The sequence below is a fragment of the Chanos chanos genome, chromosome 3 (assembly GCF_902362185.1).
Source record: "Chanos chanos chromosome 3, fChaCha1.1, whole genome shotgun sequence".
In the NCBI taxonomy this organism is placed as follows: Eukaryota; Metazoa; Chordata; class Actinopteri; order Gonorynchiformes; family Chanidae; genus Chanos; species Chanos chanos.
The window spans coordinates 41,176,829-41,204,055 of record NC_044497.1 but is presented as its reverse complement, the minus strand read 5'-3'; the positions used below and the strand labels follow the sequence as shown (position 1 = coordinate 41,204,055).

General features: G+C 39.9%; 1 protein-coding gene across 8 annotated transcripts; it reads left to right on the top strand.

Annotated features, from left to right (window-relative positions):
• Window positions 1-704: 704 nt before the first annotated feature.
• sec31a (SEC31 homolog A, COPII coat complex component) lies at window positions 705-19,224 on the top strand. 8 transcript variants are annotated; one of them, XM_030770074.1, is made up of 29 exons: window positions 705-856; window positions 1,953-2,032; window positions 2,383-2,506; window positions 3,048-3,246; window positions 3,357-3,452; window positions 3,667-3,807; window positions 3,962-4,104; window positions 4,508-4,607; window positions 5,071-5,232; window positions 5,517-5,669; window positions 5,764-5,994; window positions 6,179-6,253; window positions 6,435-6,485; window positions 8,952-9,164; window positions 9,861-10,005; window positions 10,191-10,369; window positions 10,620-10,746; window positions 11,528-11,673; window positions 12,042-12,215; window positions 12,398-12,589; window positions 12,972-13,067; window positions 14,605-14,698; window positions 15,075-15,467; window positions 16,275-16,310; window positions 17,162-17,220; window positions 17,487-17,726; window positions 17,890-18,009; window positions 18,242-18,313; window positions 18,642-19,224. In XM_030770074.1, exons 2-29 carry the CDS (start codon window positions 1,954-1,956, stop codon window positions 18,819-18,821), a joined length of 4,020 nt encoding a protein of 1,339 aa, XP_030625934.1. In that variant the 5' UTR covers window positions 705-856; window position 1,953; the 3' UTR covers window positions 18,822-19,224. The 8 variants fall into 8 exon arrangements, with proteins under 8 accessions (XP_030625934.1, XP_030625932.1, XP_030625928.1 ...); XM_030770072.1 differs by having other exon boundaries at window positions 8,031-9,164; XM_030770068.1 differs by having other exon boundaries at window positions 7,650-9,164; window positions 15,075-15,422.
• The last annotated feature ends 8,003 nt before the right edge of the window (window positions 19,225-27,227 follow it).

Genomic DNA, 27,227 nt, shown 5'->3' with positions numbered 1-27,227 from the left:
CAGATTTACCAACAGTGGCTCTCATCTGCAGTTATAGAAATTTTTACATTGTTTTGCATATCTTTTTCTGTTATAGCAATAATGAGTAGGCCTATATTTAGATTTAAGTGTAAAGCTCAATTGAAATCCCTGTACAAAAAATGTGCTTTACAAGTAAGTGAAGACTGTTGTCATTACCGCATATGCTCACACAATGGTTGACGTGAATGTTAGTCCAACCTCTCAGACTGAAGAAATGTAAATATTTGTTACTGCATCGGAGTCTGTTTTTAAATGAGAAATAAAACTATGAAATATGCTTTGGCGTCTAGTTCATGTAAATTGCTACTCAGTGTATGAAAGCCCTGTACTTTGAATGTTCTTAGAAATAAAATCTAAGATTGAGGTCTACTGTAATGTGTATGTGTTTAAAGCCCAAAGAAGCTGCAAGAAAGTCATTCACTTTCTTCGTGAATTTTGCTGGTATTTCAAAAAGTTTGCAAAAAATCAGCTTTCCTTTTAAAGTATTTCGTATAGGTAATAATTAGCAAATTTAGGACCTAAAGCTACATAAGTACTGACTCCCCTAGCTCTTCTAAGAACTGTACAGTACTGTATGTACTGTGTGCATGGCTTGTGGGCGTTGAATTTATTCCACCGGAAGTGCTCGACTCAGGGGAGGGAGTTATTGTGCCACGTTGATGGACACTAGTGGGGACGTGGAATTCTCCCAACCTGCAGCCGGGACTACAGCAAACTAATTTTAAATCTTGCACAACAATTAGAAGGATACTTTAAGTTGTTGTTTTACGTGTCATACCCCTGATTATTGCTTGAATGTGTGTGTGAATGCTTGAAGAAATTACAAAAAAAGAAGGTAAGCACTTCAGTAGTCATGTGGAACCCTGTTTATTAGCATATGTAGCTTATCGGCTAGCTGCAGTTTAGTCAGTTTGTTCTTTGTTGTTTCTTACTATTCTCTATTGACTCCACCGTTTTAACACTTACAGATCTCGAAACTCTGTATCTGCCAGTGAATATTTACGTAACGGTCTATTAATGTCACTGTTTCAGTCCGTACATTGATATTTCTTTTGCTAGCGACAATGAATTGCACTTCTCTGCGCTGTCGACGTGCAATAAACTGTCGTCATAAATACGGTGATTTCTTTTTCAAATTGTCAGTTTGACATCTGTTGTGTTTTTATGCTGTCGAAGACATACTGCGTCGATGAGACAACAGTTCAGCTGTTTGATTCGTTTGACACAATGAAAATTAGTGTATTAGTGCAATGATAATAAATGTTCATCTGTTTTGTTTATGTCTCAGTTTCAGGTCAGTACTAAGTCCCTTCGAAGATAAAAGCTAAATAACCCCTCAATGAAGAGCATCCATAATTTTTTCTTTGTCACCGGATGTTCTATGCCGAAGTCAAACTCTTAAAGTCTGACAAATTACACTTTTCTGAAAATCCTCTGTGGCCAGTCAACAAACAAGTAGTGTTTACAAGCATTGAAACACTTTGTAGTTTCGTTTATACATGAATGTATTTTAATGTTTAACTTATCATAACTGGACACTGTGCCACAATAGTCTGTCACATATGACATAACCCTTGTAAATAGCACAGACATAGTTAGTTGGGCTCCCAATCCTATACCATGCTTCTTGTCAAAGTAATGGTAACATTACTTTGTGTTACATTTACTCTGACCTGCTCATTTGTGCACATAAGATTGAGGAGAATTTAAGATGGTATGTTTGAAGTAAGGTAATCTGACACATTGATCATTAGTGTTGTGTCTTCTTAGATTCTTCTTGTCACTGAAGGAAAAGCTCTCTAACCCATTACAGATGCATGATATCGGGTGCATCATCCAATGTGTCTTCAAGCAGCACAGTAGCCTACTACAGATCTTTTATGAGAGATATGATTGAGACCTCAATCCATGTTTATGTTTCCCCTCACTAGGATGAAGCTTAAAGAGATCAATCGCACGGCTATTCAGGCCTGGAGCCCTGCTCAGCACCATCCTATCTACTTAGCAGCAGGTACAGCTCTGGCTAGAATCAACTAATCTTAGTGAGAAATGCAACTTTCTGTTGACTGAGTAGCACACGATTTCTTGGCTCTTGAGGAATTGTCATCTGTTTTATATCTGTGTTGTTTTAAAGCAATTTGTGATTGAAGTGCTCTGTTGTCTGTTACTTGTACATTCTGTAGTGAAGTGAATGTAGAGCCGGCCAGAATAACGAGATTGTGGGTTTTGTCTCAAAGCTGTCTGTAAATGGTCTTGTTGGACGAAACATGTTATTTTGCCCATTGATTTTAGCTTGCACCTGCTCTCCACTCATGTAATCCAGTGTTCCTTTAGCACACTGTTTTTACTTTGTTTTACCAGGTACCTCTGCTCAGCAGCTTGATGCTACCTTTAGCACCAATGCTTCACTAGAGATCTTTGAGTTAGACCTGGCTGAACCCACTTTGGCCATGAAGTCTTGCGGTGCACTCGCATCCCCTCACAGGTACTGGAATGTTCTGTATGTGCTGTACTGTATGCTATTTTTTCACGTCAGCAAAGGCACCTTAGCAGTTTCTTAGCAACTCCTACTGTCATAGCAGTTCTCACCTGTTCTGTATCATCAAGTTGTAGGACATTGTTGTCTTTATAGAATACAAATCCCCAGGAAGTGAGTAGCATTAACAGTGCCTACGTTCGAAGTGCATTTGTTTGCCTCTAAAACTGACAGATGGTCATAAATTTGTATATATGCACTTCAGTAAGGGATTCTATGTGTTATATTTAGATGGTTCACTTTTAACTGAACAAAGATTAGCAGGACGTCTGCTGTTGGATCTGTATAATGGCTTTGTTTTGTCAGAGTACAGTCATATGTCATATGCTTGCAGTGTTAATGAAGCAGAGTTAGATGTATAGCTATAAAAAAAATTTTTATACACATTATTATTCATAGACTGACTGTCATCAGTGTCCTATTGTTGGGACAGCTGTCATTATCATGATGCATAGTTTGTTTACAGAAGCTTTTTTTTTTATCTTTACAGATACCATAAGATGGTTTGGGGCCCTCATGATACTGATGCTGATGGGCTGCCTTCAGGGATACTCATAGCTGGAGGAGAGAATGGCAATATTATCCTCTATGACCCTTTTAAGATTATCTCTGGTGACAGTGAAGCTGTCATTGCTCAAAGCAGCAAACATACTGGATCGGTCCAAGCCCTAGATGTAAACTCATTTCAGGTAACCTCTTAAAAGCACTGCATGTGTTTTTCCCACCATTTTTAAATACTCAAATACTGTCAGTTTTCAGCTCCAGTTGGTTAACTGAAAATCCTGATGACTATTCCTAGACAAACCTGGTGGCCTCAGGCGGAAATGAGTCAGAAATCTACATCTGGGATTTGAACAACTTTGCTTCACCTATGACACCAGGACCAAAAACTCAGGTAAAAGCATTATACACTGTGAAACTAGGTTGTGCAAAGTTCATTTTTTTTCTTTGTTTTGACAAAACATACTAAAACATTGTAAAGCCTAATCTCTGTCATATCTTTGCATTGTTGGTGTACTGTTTGTTCATAGTAACCCACCTACAGCATATTCGCTAGGTACTGCAAACTCAGTGTTGAAAGATCTTGCTTATTTTGTTGTTGTTTTCAGCCACTGGAGGACATCAGCTGTGTGGCATGGAATAGACAGGTACAACACATTTTGGCATCAGCCAGCCCCAGTGGCAGAGCCTCTGTCTGGGACCTTAGGAAGAACGACCTCATCATCAAAGTCAGCGACCACAGCAACAGGGTCTGTGACTTATTTCAAAAAGTTTTATGTAGTGAGCAGGCCTTAATACACCTGGTGCTTTTGACATTATGTCAAAATTTCACAGTTTTATCAGCTTCGGAGCTTCATATGTTGCACTTAGTCTCCTGATTTTCTTTATGTCCTGGGCTTTCAGATGCACTGCTCTGGGCTGGCTTGGCATCCTGAGGTGGCTACACAGTTGGTCCTGGCATCTGAAGATGACCGCATGCCTGTCATCCAAATGTGGGACCTTCGCTTTGCTACCTCTCCTCTTAAAGTCCTAGAGAATCACACAAGGTGGGCAGTCCTTCAGATATTTGTTAATTTCCCAGTGTTGTCGTAATGTGCAACAGTGGATGACAGAGCTCTACATATGAAATTAAAAGTTACTAATCATTAGTCAGTAATCAGTCAGCAAATTTAAAGCTCCTTTCATTGGAATTTTCATCTAGATTTCAAGAAAGTGATAGCCAGATATTTCATATTCGGTTAACCTGGAGCACCTTGAATGCACTTGGAGTCCTTAACCACTTGGGAATGTTTTTATTTTACCTTGATTGTGTTATTTTCTCTGATATATATTTCTGCTTTATATTCTGCTCATATTACTTGTGTATACACAGCTGTCCATTGTCTGTTCTCCTGAGTATATTGACTAGACTGTGTGTGTGTGTGTGTGTGTGTGTGTGTGCATGCTCAGAGGTGTCTTGGCCATTGCCTGGAGTCTGGCAGATCCTGAACTCCTCCTTAGCTGTGGAAAGGATAACAGAATTCTGTGTTGGAACCCCAACACTGCTGAGGTGAGACACGTTCAGACATGCTGACACAAAAAGTGATCAGTTACTGCATAATAGCACAAAAACTTATCAAAAAACAACTTGTGATATATTAAAGTAACCCATACTACGTTTTTGTGCAACCTTCCCTGAACTATATTCACGTAAGACATGAGTTTAGACTTAACATAAGTCATACATTATCTACTCTTAATAATCTTTGCAAGTAGATTAAATGAGCTCAGTGACATTCTTTTCTTTTCACTTAAAAAATTTCTTTCATTCCTTTAAAGCTTTTCTCTCATTTGCCAAGAGTTCTAGAGCCTCTCCATGTTTACATATTTGGTGCTTGTTTAATCACATTAAATCTGACATGCTGTTATGACTACATCACATATGTCAGCTTTGTAACACTATAGTTACACTAAGCGCCCCAAAATGCCACTACACTAAGTTACCACCCTCTTCTTTGATGCTATTTCATCAGGTGCTCTATGAGTTGCCAACAAGCACACAGTGGTGCTTTGACATTCAGTGGTGTCCCAGAAACCCAGCAGTTTTGTCAGCTGCAGCTTTTGATGGGCACATCAGCATCTACTCCATCATGGGAGGAAGCAATGAGACCGTAAACAATCCCCAAGTGGATCAGGTACTGACATCAGATATCACAACAGCGTCACAAGTTATGAGGCCACCGAACTGAACATCCTCATGTATTTCTTTTCTCTACATTGAGAACATGTAAGTTAAAGTTGACCAAACTTAATGTAGTCAGATGTTACAATCATTGAAGCCCTATTTGACTGTTAGATAGATTGGAGATAATGACTCATGTGCCTTACAATATGTAAAGGCATGAATTTAGGTAAATCAGTTAGGTTCAATTTAAGTGTTGTTTTCACTGTTGTGGCATGATATCCTGTGACTTGACAGATAAGTGCCTCTTTTGGAAACATGGATCCGTTCGGGACAGGGCAGACATTGCCGCCGTTGCAGCTACCACAGTCCAGTGCCCCCAAGACCACTGTCACGCCCTTGAAGAAACCCCCCAAGTGGATCCGACGACCAGTCGGGGCCTCCTTTGCTGTAAGTATCTCTCTCACTCACCATAAAGTGCAAAGTTCAAGCTGGATTACTGTCTGATGTATGTCTTTAATGGAATCATTATGTTTGGCAACAGTTTGGTGGTAAACTGGTCTCCTTGGAGAATGTCAAGCCATCACCCCAACAACCTCAGCAGCCTACTGCCCACATTGTCCATGTCAGCCAAGTGGTCACAGAAACAGCTTTCCTAGACCGCTCAAATCAGCTTCAGGCCACCTTGACTGAAGGAACTTTTGTGGAATTCTGCCAGTCCAAGATTGACACTGCCCAGAATGAGTTTGAAAAGACAGTGTGGTCTTTTCTGAAGGTAAGAACTTATCAGGATGTAAACCTTAAATGGAATTTACATATATAGAATTTTCCTTGTCAGCCACTTGTTGTTGTTCTTGTGTTATTGCTAGCAAACATAAATTGTGTCTTATTTGCCTATACTGAGTCATATGGAATTATTCGAGGTTTGTCAGATATTCAGTTTATGTTTACTTTTTCAGGTTAACTTTGAGAATGATGTTCGTGGGAAATACTTGGAACTTCTGGGATACAAAAAAGAGGAAGTTGCACTAAAGGTGATTCTTAGGCTCTGTGCCTTCCTGTGATATGATGCAGACATCCTTTTCACTTATAGGAGATAAAAATTTATATAGTGTTATTGATTTCACTTTTTGATCGAAAGTATTTATTGTACTGTGTTACTGTTCCTATGTATTCTCAGAGGGCAGAGTTTCACGTTTTTATTTTGACTTTCAGATTGCATCAGCATTAGAAGGGAAAGATGATGAATCAGCTGAAGTGAATGAGGTGAGAAAATTTAAATCTAATCTGTGCTTTCACTAATTCCTGCACACTGACGGTTTTTCAATGGTTAATTGATTTACTTACTGATTAGTTTTTTAGTCTTATAATTGTTTGAATCAAGATCTACTGGATACTGAAAAATGAGAGGGTTACGAGATCGATAATGCTGCAATATTGAGCATCATATATGTGCTGAAATACTTGTCTATTTAAATTCAGTTCTGTGACTTAATGCATACATGCCACCTAATACTACGGGATCAAGTATCAGTGACTACTTGATTGTATCAGCCCTCCTTTTTGTTTTCCCACTTACTGTTTATAAAAAAGGGGAAGTGAGATAAGATTTGGTTTTCTGTTAAATATCATTGCACCATACAAGAGGAAATGGGATATTGTCAAAACTGGAACAGAATGTGATGCAAAGCATGATAGTATGTGATGCAAAGCATGATAGTATAGTAAGTGCAATGACATTCTAGTATGTTTAAAAAATGTGAATAAACAAAATACAAATTAGCACATTTTAATAATTTTTGGAATTGTTAAATGAATTGTTTGTTAATTTGTTTGTTTGTTTGTTTGTTTTAAAGTGATTCAGTCTTGTTGATTATGTCTTTTATCAATTGCTTTTGGGGATTACAATTTATTTCTGATAGACAGCATAGTGACACTTTATAGTACAAGAGATACAGTCATTTTCATCATTAATTTGCCATAAATTTATATTTGCTGTTAATTTATATTTTTCCAAACTGACCTTCAGATGAGGCATATCAGCCTTTTTATGTCCAGTTAATACATAAAGTGTATCAGGTCAAGGTCTAGAATCTCTAGATCTCCTAATGTGGTCCATGGGGCATTGTGGGTCACAGCAGGAATTTTTATTTTGCTTCACATTTATAGGAGACTTTGTAGGAGACCTCTCAGGAGACTTTTACTTTTTATATGACTTCTGAGGGACATGTCTGGGAGATCTTCTGATGTCTGATATGCATTTTCTTTCCAAGTTAATCCAAGCTTTTTATGCTCAGCATCCAATTGTGCCCCCTGGAAATTTCCCCTTGCTATCATCAGTTTTATTTCCATTCCGTGCCAGGGTGCTTTTTATAATCATTCTCTTTGCTAAATCCTGTGTGAATGCCTGTCCCTTGTGTGCGTGAGTAGCCTTCCTCCTCTCCTGATCCTGCTGCTGCTCCTCCTGCTCCTGTCGCTGACCATCAGGCTGAAGCCACCCCTGATCCTGACCCTGTACCTCAGCCCATCCCAGAGCCCTCTGTTGCTGCCCAGCCTGAACTGCCCCTTACGCTGGCTCCTCAGACCACCAATCAGCCTATGCTTGAGCTTAGCCTGCAGTCTGAGCCTGACTGGCCATCACTAAATGAACCACTGTCTGATCCCATGCTTGCCCCCTGTGCTGAGCCTGTTCTTGACAGTCAAGCTGAACCTGACCTTGCTCCTCCTGTTGACCTTATGTCTGCTTTTGAATTGACGCCTCCAACTGAACTCGCGCCAAATGTGCATTTGCCGCCGCCTGTGGACTCGCAGCCTGTACCAGACTTTATACCCTCGGTTCCTCAGCTTGCAGCAGAGCCCATGCCACTGAGCACACCACCAGATAGTCTACAACAGTCTGTGGCAGAGTTTGATCTGACCTCTCCAGAATTCCAGGCTATGCCTGAATCTACCCCTGTTGTAGATCTAAATCAGTCAATGCCATTGTATACAGCGCCAGTGGATCTGCAACAGTCTTTCCAAGGGATAAACAATGTTCAACAATCTGTGCCAGAGCTAGTGCCTCCAGTTGATACTTTACAATCTGTACCAGTTCTGGTACCACCAATTAATGCTCAACAGCCTCTACCAGTTCTGGCATCTTCAAATGATGCTCAGCAGCCTGTACCAGACGTAGCACTTCAATTTGGTGCTCAACAACCTGTACTAGAGCCAGTACCTCCACTCAGTGCTCTACACTCTGTACCAGTCCTGGCACCTCCAATTGATGCTCAGCAGTCTGTTCCAGACCTAGCACCTCAATTTTGTACTCAACAACCTGTACTAGAGCCAGTACCGCCAATCAGTGCTCTACACTCTCTGCCAGTTCTTGCATCTCCAATTGATGCTCAGCAGTCTGTTCCAGACCTAGCACCTCAACTTTGTACTCAACAACCTGTACTCGAACCAGTTCCTCCAATCAATGCTCTACACTCTGTACCAATTCTGGCACCTCCAGTTGATGTTCAGCAGTCTGTTCCAGAACTAGCACCTCAAATCGATGCTCATCAACCTGTTCTAGAGCTAGCTCCCCAAATTATTGCTCAGCAGTCTGCACCGGTTCAGTTTCATCCAGTTGATGCTCAACAATCTATACCAGTGCTAGCTCCTCCAATCAGCCTTCAGCCTGACCATTCAAATCATTTTGCCCCACCCCAACCAGCAACAGAGTTCTTACCTCAAGTTGACTCACAGGGTATGCCCGTTATTGCACCTCCGGTTGACCCTCAGCAGAATGCTCCAGAGTTCGACCTCACTCAGCCAGCTGACGTTCTGCCTGTCCAAGAAGTAAACCTGGTCCCTCAACCTGAATCCCAGTCAGACCTGGCCACCAAGTCTGTTGATCAGGCATCAGAAGGTGTAGATGCTACTGTGGATCCTACTGATGAGGAAATTCCACTGGAGGAGGTACCCTCACCTCACCCAGCCCCTTATCTGCCAAAGAGTTTTGCCACTGCATCCCTGTGTGACACATATGCAATGTCCGCATTTATTTCTATCAATGAAACCCTTTTTGTAAACGAAGAAATTAATCGCTTCATCTACACAGACAGTCTCACTTCTGGATTCGGAAAGTAAAGTTAAATACTCTTTACCAACACATCGCGTCAGACCTTTTCACACAGGAATGCTGGCTACCCGTTTATTAAGTCTTAGCATCACTGTTTACTCATAAAATCTACATTTTCCCTCCACCTACAGTTAATTTGGAAAGTCTTGGTGTTATTCACATAATGAGATGGAAGTATTTCATTTATTTTGTCAGTAAAGTAGGTTTTGAAAATCATTTGTCACTGACCCCCATGTTTGCCAGGAATGGAATCAAGCAAGTACTATAAAATTGTAAAAAAAAAAAAATTGCTTATATATATATAACATATATATTGTTTATATATGTTTCTTTTTCAAGTCAATTTGCATCTACTCTGCATGCTCTTGAGTGTTTCTGTGTGTCAGCGTATGTGAATATTCTTCCTGTTTACAGCATTATTTATGATTTAACTTTTGAAAAGGTCAAAAATGTTAAAAGTTGCTAGTGAAAATGTAACAGCCACGCTAGTTTTTGTCAGATGCTCAGTGATTGATGCTAATGTACTTACAAAGGTTGAGGAGAATGGGCTAGTTGAAGAGGAACCTGCCCTTGCTCCAGAGGAAACTCCTGCTCCTGAAGAGACAGTTGTCGCTGAAGAGACTCCTACTCCCGAAGTGACTCAAGCCACAGATCCTGTTAACCTCAAAGTTAATCACAGTAAGTACAGTCTTATCTACGCAAATAAAATTTGGTTAAAAGTATTTCAGCCTTGTACTATACCAACTGATTTGCAAAGTCTTACCTGTTCTGCTGCTTCCTATTTTGGAGCCTCACTTTCCCTATAGGTGTGCTGTGTTACTGAAGACTCCTTGTAGTCTGATAGTTGTGTCTTTTTTCTGCAGATGTCGATGGACTGATAACTCAAGCACTACTTACTGGAGACTTTGAGGCTGCTGTTGAGCTTTGTCTCCATGACAACCGCATGGCAGATGGCATCATCCTGGCCATTGCTGGTGGGCCAGAGCTTTTAGAGAAGACCCAGAAGAAGTACCTCATCAAAACACAGAGCAAGATCTCCAAGGTGAGACCACATCACCCTGTCATACATTACCATGACACAGCTGACCACTTCATCAGGCTCTGCTCAGCCACATTTAAGTGACTTCATTCCCTTTCACTGTTGTCATCAGTTAATCTAACATTCAACTTTTATTGATAGATGTTCATTCCCTTCGGTGTCAACGTTTGTCCAGCTGTGTTGATGTTTATTAATGGTAAGCACTAATTACCAAGTCAGCAGTGTTGTTTATACATATCCGTATGTTTTTTAGCTCATCAGTGCTGTGGTGACAAAGGACTGGTTGGACATTCTGGAGACATGTGACCTACAAAACTGGAAGGAGGCTCTTGCTGGCGTGATGACTTATGCCAAGCCTGAGGAGTTCTCCTCTCTTTGTGGTGAGTTCTCTCTGTACGTCCATCTCCTCTCTTGGTTCTCTAGCCACCTGTAGTTCCAGTCTTCTTATTTTTTAAGAGGTGTTACTATTTACTCCCCATTTTTGCTCATTGAATAACTGCTGGAAAAATAATGCTGTCATTTCTTTTTCATTATAGAGTAGGATGATGAAACAAAATGGTTTGACTCAGAACTTGAGATGAGGAAAATAATTTTAAGTGCAAGATGTGTCATGACAGAGGGATAGCTCAGCCAAGTCGGTGTATTGTTGGGATTATAGGGTAGACTGGACTGTCCAGTGTGCATACATCACTTGACAGTGTTAACATTAAACATTTATTTGATTTTTTTCATGTTTTTAAAGTGTTCTTTTACCAGAAATCTATTGCACAATAATGTTTTTCTAGAGTTTTCTTAAATGTAAATAGCAATTTTAGAAAAGTGGTTTCAATCTTACCAACAAACGAACTGAAGCAAAAAATATCCATGAACTCCACAGCCTTTCTTAGATTGTTTTTTAGGACAGTCTAATATCAATTTTTTTCACATATACTGTTGTTCTTTGATGTCTGATATACTTTCAGTTTAGATGTTGCAATGTCTCTGCTCTATAGCCGATGTTTGTAAAGACTTGAACGCTTAAGATTTATACCTTCTTACATTTGCCACAAGATTGATTTTGCACAGTGCTAATGATTTTAGTAAGGCATTATTAAATATGCTTATGACCAATTCTATGAGTCGCGGTACCTGATGGTAGAGGTGTTCTTTGTGTTTGTCCAGGGTTGCTTGGTTCCAGACTGGAGGCCTCTGAGGACCCAGCTCTGCAGGTCCAGGCCTGCCTGTGTTACATCTGTGCTGGTAGTGTGGAGCAGCTGGTAGCGTGCTGGACTAAAGCTCAGGACTTCCACTGCCCCCTTTCCCTGCAGGTCTGTCTACACTACAACCAATAAGTGTCAATCTCCTATTTGTCAATGAGCCAGACATGACACAAATTATGTAATCTGACAATGTCGTGGTTGTCATTAGGCAATATCTGTTAGGAAGTTAGTGACCATCTGCAGGTGGAAAATGGTATTTTATTGTGTTGTACCGCATTGGTATTTCTCATTTTCTATTTCAAGATCTTCTGGGTCACAGATGCTTTACAACAGATGCTTGATTTTTGTCAGAGCCCACCCCTAATATGCGTTGATAGAACAATCACGGATTCTGTAATCAGACCAGGATTCAGAGTAGAAAAACACTGCAGTGGATTACGGATGCTTGATGCTTTGGCTTGGGTGCTCTTTTGCAGGACCTGGTAGAAAAGGTGGTAGTCCTACGCCAGGCTGTGGTGCAAACTCAGGGTGGTGCAGCCCCTGCTGTCGGTGCTCTGCTGGCAGAAAAGATGAGTCAGTATGCCAGTCTTTTGGCATCACAGGGCAGCTTACAAACAGCTATCTCCTACCTGCCTAACAGTGCTGACCAGGTAAGCTCAAACTGTCAGTCTTTATTAAAAAATTGGAGTAGGTATAGATATTTTTTAACATTGTGGTGAGGTTATGAGATGTTTTACAAGTTTGTGAAATGGAAGATTAAGATGCAATTCACTAGAGTGCATCCTCCAGTTCAGTGGTATATACTGAGTAACACAGTTTGTTTTAAATTCAGGCTACTGTCCAGCAGCTACGAGATCGTCTGAGCAAAGCTCTGGGTCAGCAGGCGGCTGCCCCTGTGGCCCCGGTGGAGAATGTGCAACCAGCAGCCCAAGCACCAGTGCCGGCCTACACCCCTGCCCAGCCACAACCACATCAGCCCATACCAGGAGCAGTGGCACCATCAGCACCTCATTACTTTCAGCAGGTACTCATTACACGCATGAGGATGCACACTTCTCTTTTTCAGTTTTTTTAATCGACCGTGAAACCGCTGTTATCAATTGAAACATTGGTTAGTTTCCATTCATCTCAGTAAAGTGGCTGTTTCTCTGATTTACTCACCAGTTGCTTCAGCAGGTGGATGTTGCCAACATTATATTTCAAGAGGTTTCAACATTTGTGCTGGTTATCAAAAGACCATGACCTCTCGTTTTTTTGCATTCTCTGAAATTCTCTCCAGTCTTCCTCCCAAAGTGGTAGCAGTGTAGTCACCTTCTTTAAATGATAAAGGGTTAACCCCCCCTCCCATTGTTCTTCTCCTTTCTCATCCTATGGCCATCACCAGTGTGTGTCTCTATTGTGCTCAGGTCAGGTCTGCCTCTACTGTCACTTCCTGGAGTAACCAAACCCCCACAGCTCTGCCCAGTGTCCCTCGCCCGCTAGGCCCTGCCCCAAACTTGCAGGTACAATGCTGCCACTGCCCGGCTGTGCCTGTGCTGCCCACACACACTCTCAAACATGCCTCTCAGTGTGCCACACCACCAATAGTGCCATATTCACTCTTTTCTCTAGCCCTAACTGGGAAACACACCCTCTAAGCTAATTACAACACTGTAAATCCATCTAAAACAGATTATACTCTTATTTATTGTCTGATATGTTTGGACTATTATGTATTGATCCATATACTCTTCATGATCCATATACTTTATGTGCATTCCATTGTTCTTCACAGATGTGTGTTATGCTATTATAGCTTATTATACTTCAGAAGTCCTTGACCTGAACATTTTTGGCCAGAACAAATTGCATTTTAGTCTACTGAATCACATAAAGACCACTAGAAGCCAGTCAAAGTTTACTGTAAACATTTAAATTATGAAGTATGTGGATACAATAGTTTGGATCAGTCATCAATAGCCCAAACATAATTATATTGATAAAAAGGTGAACTAAGTCATTCTGTTCCACTTTGTGCATTGCTCATTGTCCTTTTACATTTCTGTTTTTTTTGTAACTGCGTATGGAATGAGTTTTGATATGCCGTCTAACACTTTATGACCTAACCTTGAAACAAATATCACATAAGATTTCTTAAAATTTGTCACTTTCATTTTATTATTTTTTCACGGTGGTAGTTGGGTTCTGAATTGGTGGGACAGGTCACATTGGTATTATATCAGAGCCCTTTAGCTATTGCCTCTTTTGCCGAAGTGGTATAGTGCTACAAAAATTGTTCATTATAAAATATGATGAGAATTACAGCCCTTATGACCCTAACCCATCCCCCTGCACTTCACTGCAAGACTAAATCCACCTCCAAGTACCCCCCACCCCCTCCCTGATTAGACTGACCAGCAGCTCTTGACGTATGCATGAAGCCACCCTGTCCATCACCCTAACTCCCAGCACTGTCCTGCTTGTCTGCATTGTGTACATATCCACACACACATTTCTGTCCTGTTTGTGCATTGCACCAGCTGCACTTAGTGATAAGATATTGATTGTTTTTGGTTCTTTTGTAGTTGAGATGTGCATATTGTATATTTTGTGTTTTCAAACCTCATATTCTACAAACAGGACCTTCTAGAGGCAGTACTGTGCACATGTAATCTCTGTGTCTTATGCTTTGTTTCAGATACCTGTAAACTCTTGAAAAGTGACGCCGTTTTTTTTTACCATTTACTGTCAATAGCTGTTCTTTTATTTTTTGTGAGAAGTAAACAGCTAAGCAGAGAATTCTATTCTGAGTTCCAAAATACCTCACAGACAAGTTCCACAAAATACAAAATCTCTGATGTATCAGGAAATGTTTGGGTTCCAATGTGTCACAAAAATCACTTGGGTTCACTATCTCTTTTGATTCACCTGGAGCACTGTTACTGGCTGCAGTTGAAAGATCGGACTGAGAGGGACTCTCTTTCTCCTTGTCTTGTCTATTTCATCTGCTTTCTCTCTTTTCTTCTCTTCTCTTCTCTTCTCTTCTGTTCATTCTCTCAGCCTGAGCCCTCAGCTCCAGCCTTTGGTTTGCAGTCTCCAGTCAGTGCTGTTCCACCAACCACTAGTGGATACCTGGTCTCTCAGCAGTATCAGAGTAAGTATTTAAAGCCATCCTGATCATAGTTTGACTTTTGACACACAATTGACTTTCTACAGTGCTTTCACAGTTTCACAATGGTGTCCTAAAGCTAAACCACCAAACATTTTTTTCAGATGTTTGGTTTTCTAATGTTTGAATGATCTCTAATAAAGATTGGTTTTCCAAAGTACAAATAAGATATGCTTTGTTTGTTTGGCTGTTGGCTGTCTAACAATCTGTGCATGGTGACTATCACTGAATGCTAATAGAATTTATGCACTTTCAGAATTGAAACTGTATGAACTTAGCATTGTTGTTCAATGCTGACATCTACTGTAACAGTGCCCTTGACTGCATCTAATATCTCTCTCCATTCTCTCTATAAACCCAGCCTATCCTCAGGTCCAGCAGTTCATGCCTGCAGCTGGGGGACCAGCTATCTATCAGCCTCTCCAGTACTCTTCTGCTGCTGCTCCTTCTCTTCCTGCTCCACCTTCCTCTTCCGCCCCATCTGTTCAGTACCCCTCTCAGTACATGCACCACCCAGTAGCACCTTCTCACCCTGCACCTCCTCCAGTGTTCCCTGGGCCTCCTCCTACAGGCCAGCCTACTGCCTCTGCACCTCCTCCTGCCTCTTCATCCTTCTCTCCTCCTCCTCTATCCTCTGGAGTATCATTCCAGCATGGTGGGCCAGGGTCTCCCACCTCCTACCTGCCACCTCCACCAATGGGACCCTCAGGTACACAGGCAGAGCCCGCCCCGATCCCAGCCTCTCAGAGAACAGGTCTGCATCAGCTCCACTTCTTAGCCGCAAAACATTGTGGATTCAGCTGCTCCTTTACCAGCTGGTACTTGTGAAATCACTGAGAGGTGTTAATAATGAGTGTTCTCTATCAGGTTAGGGACCGGGGTCATTGTGTACTTACTCTCTGTTTGTTGACAATTTGTCTGTTGGTTCAAAAGAACACCTGTTTTCAGTTTAAGCATTGAGTGAGTCATTACAATGTTTTTTTTCAGTAGAGGAATTGGGTCAGATCATTCATTAGGAGGCTATGCATTTGTATGGTCCTGTGCTTTAGATTTTACCTGGATGACTAAAGTAACGTGTGATAAAATCCCTTTGTTCCACCTGGATAGTCACATTTCCCCTGACTTTGTTCTAGATTCAGTCAGGTGGAACACTAAACCCTGAGGGAGATTTTGTCCTATAGACGTTCATTCTTGAAAACAGAACCATACCTTTCTTCTAATGTCAAATACTATAAGCTTAAAATCATGGGTAACTGCCCTGAGAGCAGCCAGGGAAAGTATTTTTATATCGATTGTTGCTCTCTGTTCTCTAAATGACTGAAGCAATTTGACTTCTCAGAGTGATTAAGCTCACTGAACTGTACCCTCCCCACAGTGCTTATGTATAAAAGCATCTTTCGAAAAACAGGTTGGGTTACTAATTAACTCAGCTGTTTTTCCAGGCTGTTGGAACATGGTGTATGGAATAGTTCTGTAAAGGAGAGTTCGATAGTAGACTTGCTGACCAGTATTGAGTTAGGGTCTTTTTTGGATATGCTATTTGACATTTTCTTATTCACAGGGGGGATAAACCAAGATACAACCTGTTATATGGAAGGTGAATTTTACAAAGATTATATAAAGATAGCTCTATAGCAGCTCAAATTTTGCAGACACAGTTGTGTATAATATAATCACATTAATCTAAATCTTAATTTTTACCATTTTATCCAATTTTCTTTTCCTTGTTCTGGTTTGTTTCACAATTCACAAAAAAAAGCAACTTTATTTCCTGTATTATTGTAATGGGGCTAGAGTCACACTATAAATGCTGATTGTTGTCCTAGATTTGTCCTGGCAAAGAGTGGCAATCATTAGGTGCTTGCGAGTGATGAGTGCTTTGCATGGTCAGTAATCTAGGTCAGCTATTACCCTGATGAGAATGAGACCTAGGATGTTTAATCACCGGTAGGCCAAAGGATGGGTAGAAGGACTGTTGGAAAGGTTTGTCATAATTCTCTTGGGCTTTGTGCTGTGCTTCAGTTTTTAATTATGTCAAATTTACCTGAGATATCCAAGTTAGGGGATGTCTGGACCCATGTCAATTAGCAGTTGTTGGCTTCATATCTTATCTATGCAAAATTAGTGCTCTTTTAATTATCAAAGTGCTGAGTATTCTGTTTAAGCTTTTGGCCATCACAATTATCTGCTTTGTACCATATTCATTGTTCAATGTAGCTGAAAAGCTTTGGTAATTTGATTCTGTGGAGCTTCCGTTCTAATCATTATTTTACTATTTTTCTTGATAATACAATAATCTACCAATGAACAATTTATACATTGATAAATATTGCCATCTTCCTGCTGAGAGTGAACTGCCATGGATCAGTTAGCAGGAGATCGACAGTCATATTCTATCTAAAAACTTTTAAAATAAAATTGACCTTGTTCTGACCTCTTCTGCCTCAGGACCTCAGAATGGCTGGAACGATCCTCCCACTCTTAGTAGAGTGCCAAAGAAAAAGAAGGTATGTTTGACAAGAAGGTAATTAAAGCAGTAAAGTATATTTACAAATCAAAAGCTGGGCACATACGAATGTAGCTGTAGTTTCAAATTTCAGCATGAAGTCAAGATGAACCCAGTGCGAAAGACAATCTGATAAATTGTGACATTGAATTTACTTGAGCTAAACATTTTCTTATATTAAAAAGGGTAATAGGGAGTGCATTAACTTCTAGATTTCAATTTCCAGTGGCCTGTAATGCAATTACCCGGATTTAATTTTGCCTCTAGGTTCCAGACAATTACACTCCACCAGCTCCCATCACTGCACCCATCATGGCGCCTCTGGGAGAGCCTCAGGTCCAGCCTGTCCCCATGCAGCCCCCACAGCAGTTCTCTGGGCAGCCAGGAGCTCCAGCCCCCTTCAATCCCATCCAGCAACAGCCCCCCAGTGCCACACCTGCAAACCCAGCCATGCCCATAATGAACATGGAGGGAGCACCAGGAGCACCTACTGGAGATGTCATACAGGTACTTACTGAGGAGTAAACATAACAAAATAACATATCACAGTATAAGATACTACATATGCTCCTGACAGTCTGTGAACAGAAGCAAAACAAAATGGAAGTAGTTCAGATCTTGGTCAGTTCTTTGCAGTGACAGACTGCTGTTCTCTTGTGTTGATTGTTAGCCAGTGCAGTCTATGCCTGCTGAGAAAATCACCAAGAAGCCCATCCCTGATGAGCACCTTGTCCTCAAGACGACCTTTGAAGGACTAATCCAGAAATGCTTGGCAGTAGCTGCTGATCCTGTGAGTCCAACTATTATTATTAAAAAACGGAATTACGGCACAGTCTATGTTTTCTTGTGTTGTTATCTGCAGAAATTAGCTTTTGTAAAAGTCTTTATTCATGCTGCGATGTTCCATTTATCACTGGTAACTACCATGAAATATCACTTTTTTTCCATTGATGAGGTTTATCTCTTGCATAGTGCCCCTGTATTATCTGGTTAATGTATTTCTCACTCTGGCCTCTCCACAGCAAACCAGGCGGAAGTTAGACGATGCTAACAAACGCCTTGAGTCCCTGTATGACAAGCTTAGAGATCAATCTGTGAGTATATCCGTGTAAATCAAGCCATGTCCCCTGCCTGCTGGCCTACAAGACAGACATGATCACCCTTTTTTTTTCTAGTATTTTTTTCCTTATATAACATGCAGTGTCACCATGTTTGTCAAACATGTCTTCACAGTCTTTACTATATGTCTTGGTATTTTTTTGAACTCTTAGCTTAGAGAAGCTTTCATCATTCTTTAAAGATGTTATCGGGTCATTTACTATGAGAACATGAACATATCTTAGTTTGGGTCTCAGTTGTTCTGGAGATGTTGCATGTTTTCATTAAGACAGTTTTACGTGATTATCACTGATGTCTCCTCAGCTTTCCCCAGCCATTGTGAGCGGCCTGCACAACATTGTGCGCAGCATTGAGTCCCGCGCCTACACGGATGGCCTGAACATTCACACACACATTGTTAGTAACAGCAACTTCAGCGAAACCTCTGCTTTCATGCCAGTGCTAAAGGTGGTGTTAACACAGGCAAACAAGTTGGGCGTCTGATCAGCGACGTAAACAGATGCACACTTTCTCCAGTATTCATGCAACTTTAACACAAGCCATCAAGTCAAGTTTGAGACATGGGACAGAGGACCAAGCTGTCATTGATATTGCCAGTCTGTCCTTCACTGGAACACATCAAGGATGCGTATTCCAGTTTTAGGTTGTTTTTGTTGTCTTACGTTTCATAGTTAGTTTTTGTTTTCTTTTGTATTTGTAATCATGTCAGAGCAGAGTGCAATGGGGATTTGCTCCTTTTTACGGGAGTTTTAATGGAAATTGTGCTTTTTAAGAATAATGCATGATTTACACTATTGAACGCAAAATTGAGACCCTGTCTTTTTTCATTGTCACGTGACCTGAAATTGGTTACAATTGCATTATCAAGTGCCCAGTCATTTTAGCTATTTACCCCCCCCCCCCCCCCCCCCCCCCCCCCCCCCTTCTTACTCAAACAAATTTGAGCATGTTCAGGTCAATGATTTTCAGGGGCCTAGTCATCTCAGCTCAAAGCAGTTTCTGAATTTTAACCTTTTTCTTTTTAAGTAAACATAATTAATATCACAACTGGGTAACAAATAGTTTTTCAATAGAGAGTATTTATTTAAAATTCTCACAAATAGCAAACTGATTAAAACTGATTTCATCAGTAATTTTGATTTCTTTGGTAGTAACAGTCATTGCACGATCAGACTAAGATTCTTCATGAGCTGTTTTATCATTGAGGGTTTCTGTCATAAGGACCACACATGACCATTTTAGTTATATCTGGAAATCAATTCAGAATTTAATAATCCTTTTAATGCTTTTATTGACTTAGACTTCCGTCATTACCATCTGCATGCATTTGCTTTTACTTCTTTCTCAGCTAGCGACACATCTGAAGCTTCTCTCTCAGTGAGGAGATGCCTTGACATGAAACACAGGAAGATGTGCTGCCTACCCGAGTGTAGAATGTGACTGAATCATGGTGTATGTCTTAAAAGTCAATAGCTGCCTGTGGATCCTCTTTGGGCACAAAAAAGGCAGAATCTGCTGAAAAAGGGAATAACAGTAGTTTTTTTTTTGTTTGTTTTGTTTTTTTGTTTGTTTCTTTTCTTTTCTTTTCTTTCTTTTATATTCGTTCCAATGAGAGTATGTTTTGTGATTTCAGACCCTGATTCTCAGTCTGCATTTGCATACAAGTTTATGGAGTCTATTGTTTTGATGTCATCAATGCAGATCTGAGATTATCTTTCTGTTAAGCTGCTCATAACACTAAAGGCTCAGTAGGAATCCTCTCAACATGAATCTTTTTTTTTTTTTCAATTATGTCCATTTTATTTGAAGTTATTTTTTTTTATGTTTATGATTTTCACAGTTTTATCTGTTGAAATGGACATTGTATCCTATTTGTAAAGAAGAAGCAAATGTTAAGATGTCTCTGGAATTGAATTAGCATAATAAATTTATAAATATCCTGCTGGAGTCTGAGTCATTGCGAATTGAACAGGATATGATTCGACGGAGTGAATGAAATATAGGGCAGTGTATTGTTGTGTCCCACTGACTTAGTAAATTTGTCGTAACAAGTCATTGGGTTGTCTTCTCAGACTTACTTACATCATGTACGCTCGAATGCTACGTGCGACTGGCTGCGCCACTGCAGGTCCCTTTTTGCAGCTGTAGGGCTCTGGCATCCCGCCACGTCTCTACACACTAGGTCAGAATCCAGCAGCAGCCCTGGTTCGTATGACGTAGCCGGCGTTTTGATGGACATGAGCTGAATTTTTCCACGTCTTACATGAGCATATTCTGAAACAGGTCATTAAAGTACAGTGAGTAGTACACAAGCGCCTTTTAAGCGGAGATGGTGGCTTTTTCTGGTAACAAGGTGCATTTCGGTGGCGCTACCGGACAGAATGAGGCGGATGGAGCAGAGCAACATGCGGAGCCGAAGATGAAGTCCAAGGATGCAAGGACTGAACGTCACCGGGAGATCGTATGGAGAAATGTTATCTTGATGCTCCTGCTCCACGCTGGAGCGCTGTATTCTGTCCTCCTCATCCCTAAAGCGCATCCCCTTACTTGGATTTGGTGTAAGTCTGAACTGTCGTCAACGAACTTTAGCTTTTTAACTGTAACAACCAGCTTGTGTAACTTCCTCAGTTGCTTTCTGGAAAGCAATTTAGAGAGGGCATCTGATCATGATGGTGATTCTAGCTATCCTACGACATATTTTGGTAACACAGGGTTTAAATGTAAGCGATGAACAAAATGATATATCTATATACAAATTAATTAGAACTGAAATGACTGATCCCGAACTGTTTACGCATTTGATTTCGTAAACAGGATGAGGTCAAACATGGATGTTCCAGGTCCGTCACTGAACAATTCAATTAGATTCATCTAATGATGATGCGTTTAGCTGCATAATATAGGCTATTGGTCATTTATATAAGATTATGCCTCATAGATCATTTATGTGCGGATGGTACGACTCTACATGTCTTTTGTTTACTTGAATAATACCCTACACCCAGCAGGTGTCAGGGCGTAGGATATGGTATTTGTTAACAATGTTCCAGCATGATCAGAAATGCACACCATATGCTGATCCTGTCTGTGATGCTATTCTTTCTTTCTTTCTTCCTTCTAATATATTTTGAGTATGAGAATAATTGTTGGAAAATCAGTGTAGGAACACTTTGTGTTTGCCATTGTAAAGAGTGTACATGTTGACGCAGGAGTTATTGTTAATGTTGTTATTGTGAAAACATTAGCCATGTGAAACTTGCAATCCTGCTAGATTCTGGTTTCCATGGAAACATGGGCCCTGCAAAGAGAGAGACATTTGGTGAATATGTTACAAATAACAAGAACACAAAAACACGTGTGCACACTCATCTCTTCTCTGTCTCTACAGGTTCATTCTCTGTTCTGAAAATGTGTTCAGGAGTCCTAGTTAGGCACATGAGTTTGATTCTAATTTGTTGGTATCTGGATGCTAACTCATGAGATCTTCACCCTAAATTATCAGTTCCCTCGTCATCTGTTGTGGTGCTTACCTCCATATTTTTAGTCAGCCCTAGTGAGATTACCAGACATCACACTTCTTCAAGAATCATTTTAGCCACCATAGCCTTTCTGTTGAACACCCTGTAAACCACATGTCCAAACTCAGTTGCACAGGCATGTATACTGTGGAGGTATTTCCTGGTTTGAAACCACTTATTATCAAAGGTCTAGGTTCTATGAGACAGACCAAACGATTTTCTTTGTTTGATTTATTTATGTACTCATTGTTGTTGTCTTTTTGTTTGTTTTGTTTTTGTTTTGTTTTTATTTGTAGCATATGTATGTTTCCTGATCACAGCTCTGGGAGTTACAGCAGGTGCCCATCGCTTATGGAGCCATAGGTCCTACAAAGCTAAACTGCCTCTAAGGATCTTCCTGGCTGCTGCTAACTCCATGGCCTTCCAGGTGTGTATACGTCCGTGTGTGTGTGTGTAAAAGACAGGGACACAGACAGAGAGACTCAAACATGCTGTTTTCCTTATAAGTAAGTAAAGAGCCTCTCTAAGAGAGACAGCCTTTACATAGTGCATTAACATGACTCACATGTGTGAACAAATTATTATGCATATTTTTTCATTTGTGCAAAAGGATCTAAGAATCAAAATTCAAAGGTCTTACTGAACTATGGTTTTGTGATTTCTTACATTGCATGTGATTCTCCAAGGTAGAATCCTTAAATATACAACTCACTTTGTCTCTTGCGTTATTGGAGCATGGTTTAGGACACACCTAGGTGCATTTTGAAATCAATCCTAGATAAAACCTGGATTTGGTGCAATGTAGATATAGGAACAAGATGCTTTATAATATGAATGATATGGTGTAATATGCTTACTTGTTTGAATTCTTGTTAGAGTTATGACTGCAACATTCTACACAGGTTACAGTGTATCAGTGGCCTTTGACAACCCGGTGAAACTTGAGGCCTTTACAGAGAGAGAATGGAGGAAGACACTTTATTTTCTCTTTAAAACATGGCCTCTTGATCTGAAGTAGTGGCAGGTTGACCCACTTGACCTATTTTACAGTTTAGAGCTTTGCCCCTTAAACCCTTAAAAGACTGATAGGTTAAACATTTTAAGTGGTGCTTTGATGACAGAGCATCTTTCACAGGATCTAAGTAACTTTTCATTTGGAGTGGTTACATGTTTAACATGCCATCAAATACACTATATTAAAACACAATCAAAAACCCACAATCAAAATGGAACTGGATAAAGCAAGCAGTTAGAGAAATTCAGCTGTGGCGTGATCCTGGACCTCATTTTTGTATTGTAATTGCATTTTACTAAGACATTGTGTATTGACAGCACAAAAATAATGCTGTTTTTAATAATAAATGAGCTGCTTTTATAATATATTCCTTGCTCATCACATTCTTTATTCATTAGAGTTTAACTTAAAAATTTTAAATCCTGACCAATGAGCCTCCCTCTCAAGACTTGTACAATTACTTTATTATCAGTTTAATTTAATTTAATTACCCTGGAGCAAGAGGTTAAGTAACAATGCAAAGAACTACCCAAAATTACACCATTTCTTTCACTATTCTTGCACCATTTCTTTCCCTATTCTTTTCCAAAATTCATGCCTCCCTTATCAAGGTTTCTAGAGTATAGATTCTTTCATGCTAAGACTTAGAATAAGACCAAATGTTCAATGATAAATTAAACGTTCAATGAAAGGCTAGAATGTTGCGATACCTTGTTATATTTAATGTGGTGCAAATAATCAATCTAGGGGCTAAAGTGATCATATTTTGAAGAGATGACTAATCCTTGTTTCTTGTTTCTCTCTTTATCCACTTGTCTCCGTCAGAATGACATCTTTGAGTGGTCAAGAGATCACAGAGTCCATCACAAGTTCTCAGAGACAGATGCTGATCCCCATAATGCTATGCGAGGCTTCTTCTTTGCACACATTGGCTGGCTGTTTGTGCGCAAGCACAGAGATGTCATAGAGAAAGGCAAGAAGCTAGATGTCAGTGACCTGCTGGCTGATCCTGTTGTTGTGTTTCAGAGAAAGTAAGTTTATTGTGTAATGTGACCCAACCCAATTGTTCTTGTAACTTCTACCAGTTTCACTTCCAAATCATGATTACTGGCTGAGGCTTTACTATCTAATTTATGGATATGCATGCTTCCTCTCTTTGAAGCAATGTTTAGGTAGGCTTTTGCTCCAACCCTTCACAAAAACACCCTATGTCCACTTATAAGTGTCTGGTTGATGTCAATATTTACTGTGATACTTCTTCTCCCACTCAGATATTATAAAACATCAGTTGTGTTGATGTGTTTCCTGCTGCCCACATTGGTGCCGTGGTACTTCTGGGCAGAAAGCCTGTGGAATTCTTACTTCTTGGCGTCAATCTTGCGGTATACAGTTTCTCTAAATGTCACCTGGTTAGTCAACAGTGCTGCTCATATGTATGGGAATCGCCCCTATGACAAGAACATCAGTCCTCGAGAAAACTCCTTTGTCACTTTTGGAGCCATCGGTAACTACAATTCTGACTCAAACTCTTAATACAAAACAATACAATATGGATGTGATGCAATCTCCATTAGCTTCTGTTGTGCTTAAATTACAGAGTGGGCTTATTGTCTGTTTCTGGTCTCGCAGGTGAGGGTTTCCACAATTACCACCACACATTTCCATTTGACTACTCAACCAGTGAGTTTGGCCTTCGGTTAAATCCCACTACTTGTTTCATTGATCTGATGTGTTGGCTTGGTCTGGCCAGCCATCGCAAGAAAGCCACCCCTGAGATGATCCATGCACGGAAGCTAAGGACAGGGGATGGAAGTGCTTAAGGAGCCAATCAGCTGACATACACCAAGTAATACCTGCCATAATGAAGTGTTCATTCAGATATCAACGTATTTTAGGATATACTGTTCTCTTGGTACATTAACCATAAATCTATATTCCCTTTTGTGTCAATGTTTTATCCACATTTTCACAGGTCACTTTTTGATATATTTGACTGGTATATCTGTACAATATTATCCTTGAGTATAGTTTTGTTGCTTGTCAGTTATGCTTTATTTAGCTGTTATAAGCCAATTTCTATCAGTTCAGTGGGTAACTTGTCAGGCTCTCTGTGACTGAGACTCAGTTCACATAGAATATACTGAAGTATTTGTATTATTTTGAAGACCCCAGCGCTTGTGTGCTCAACAGAAAACCCTCGTTACACCTGACATTTTCCAGAGTGTAATATACAGTTTTAAATTTAGTTCACCACTCAACCATGCTGATACTCTTCTCAAAGTGCTTGCCTTAAATGTGCTACTTAATTACTTAAATTCTTTCAAATTAAGCACTTTACAATCTGTAATATACATGTAAACATTTGTCAAGCAAATCAAGGAATAACAGCGGTTATCCATTCAATGACACTTGCATTTGCATTTTAGCCCATATACATTGATTATGAAACCAAATAAGAGTTGCTATGGATGGAGAATCATGGTAAGCATTTACAAAGAAATAGAGTCATTTCCCTTGTGTGCATTAGCTGAGTAGTACAGAGTAGTAATCTCCACTAAACCTGAGTTTATGTGAGAGGTTGAAGTACCCAGCTGGTACCTCCATGTTAACAAGAGAAGTTCTACACCATTCCTTCTATTTTCATCTCTTATAATCAGAAAATGGCTTCTCCATAATGTTGGAATGATTAATTGGTCCATAAATGTTTAATGCACAGATAGAAGCACAGCACAGTAGGGAAGGAAGGTGAACAAGAAATAAAAGAAGCTTGGAATGTAGTTTGCAATTTATCAATTTTTCTATCTACCATCCCTCATAGCTATGTGAAATTGTAACTGGTCACATTCTCCTGTCAACCTGACAGTGCTCTGTAGAGAATTAGGATGTTACCAGCCTGACAGTTAAAGAAAAGGAATTTGAACTTGAGGTTCACCTGCCTTAGCATTAGCATTTGGAATTTGTCCTACTTGGTTCTTTTCAGGCCTATGAGCATTTGAATCCATTGTGTACATCATTATATCTTATATCTAAAGAGTCTGACATAAATGATGACTAAAACATAGATAAACAGAGTCCACAAAGACTATGAGAGTAAGACTCTAAAATGTCCTTGTGTCTACCGTATATGTGTTGCGCACTGGACAGGCAATGGGATTTATTGCCCATGTGCACATGTTTAGGTGTGTATGGATATGAGAGCCTTAAGTAAGAAGATATGTTGCTATGTAGCATTAATTTACCTGAAAGGGCTGGATTTATTAAAGGTTTGGTCAAGTGCAAAAACTTAAGCATGCACAAAATGTGAGCTGACATGAACATCATCCTCCTCTGTGCTGGTATGCTTTGCATTGGCGAAACTGTAAAATTGTTCAGAACTGGAATGACTTGAAAGCAGCCAACATAACAAAACATGATTATGTATGTATGTATGTATGTGTGTGTGTGTGTGTGTGTGTGTGTGTGTGTGTGTATATATATATATATATATATATATATATATATACTATTCTTTTAGTTTTCCATTTTTCTCCCAGAAGAATGTATGAACAAGGGTAAGCATTCAGTGCCAGCAGTGTTTACCAAATACAGCAGGTATTATATCCTGTCATAAATCTTGTATTTCTATGTTTTACCAGTTATACGTGCACAAAAAAAGCCTGAAGAGGCAGTGGATTTACTGTGCAACTTTTTATGCTGTATAGAGCATAGCTCCTGTTCACTATTCTGAACGAGCAAAATGGCCAACTGTTCAGCGCAATCTTGTTTGTGCAGTTGTCATTCTGTCAGATGGTGGACCCTGATCGAGTAATGAACAATGACAGTTCCTTACAGCTCAGTCCGAGAGATGAGCATTTTCCAAAAAAAAAAGAAAGAAAGAAAGAAAGAAAAGAAATAAAAGGAAAGAAAGGGCAGGGCTCTATATGACATCTAAATAAAGGTGTGGTCTTTGCAGAGTAACTCTAGTTTTTAACAGTTAGAAACTGGTAATGGAGAGCATCAGATTAACAGAAAATCCAAGTAGGGTGAAATAATCTGTTTTGCTGTCCATATAAATCATATATCAAATGTCATTTCTAAAATTTCAGTCTATTTATGTTTTAAAAGACCTGCTTAGTAAATTATTGATTCTCTTCCCTCAGTAGAGATGCTGCTGTTAGTTGCCTGAGGTATGATTCAAACCTAATTCAGTGAAGTGTCTCAGTGGTGATCAAAATCTTGCCCCATTTCTCATGATAATCTCAGGTATATGTGTGACTAACAGCATAACAGTATACACACATGAACTGGATTGGCAATAGTTTGACTTAAATGTTTGGAAAACCTACTCAGCAGTTATGAAAAGTGTTATTGACTCAT

What these genes read in the sequence shown, in the direction of transcription:
- sec31a (XM_030770067.1), top strand. Translation starts at nt 1,954, where the DNA reads ATGAAGCTTAAAGAGATCAATCGCACGGCTATTCAGGCCTGGAGCCCT. An exon ending in TCAGCGACCACAGCAACAGG is followed by an intron (nt 3,808 to 3,961) that starts GTCTGTGACTTA and finishes CTGGGCTTTCAG; the next exon opens with ATGCACTGCTCTGGGCTGGC. An exon ending in TAACCTCAAAGTTAATCACA is followed by an intron (nt 10,006 to 10,190) that starts GTAAGTACAGTC and finishes TTTTTTCTGCAG; the next exon opens with ATGTCGATGGACTGATAACT.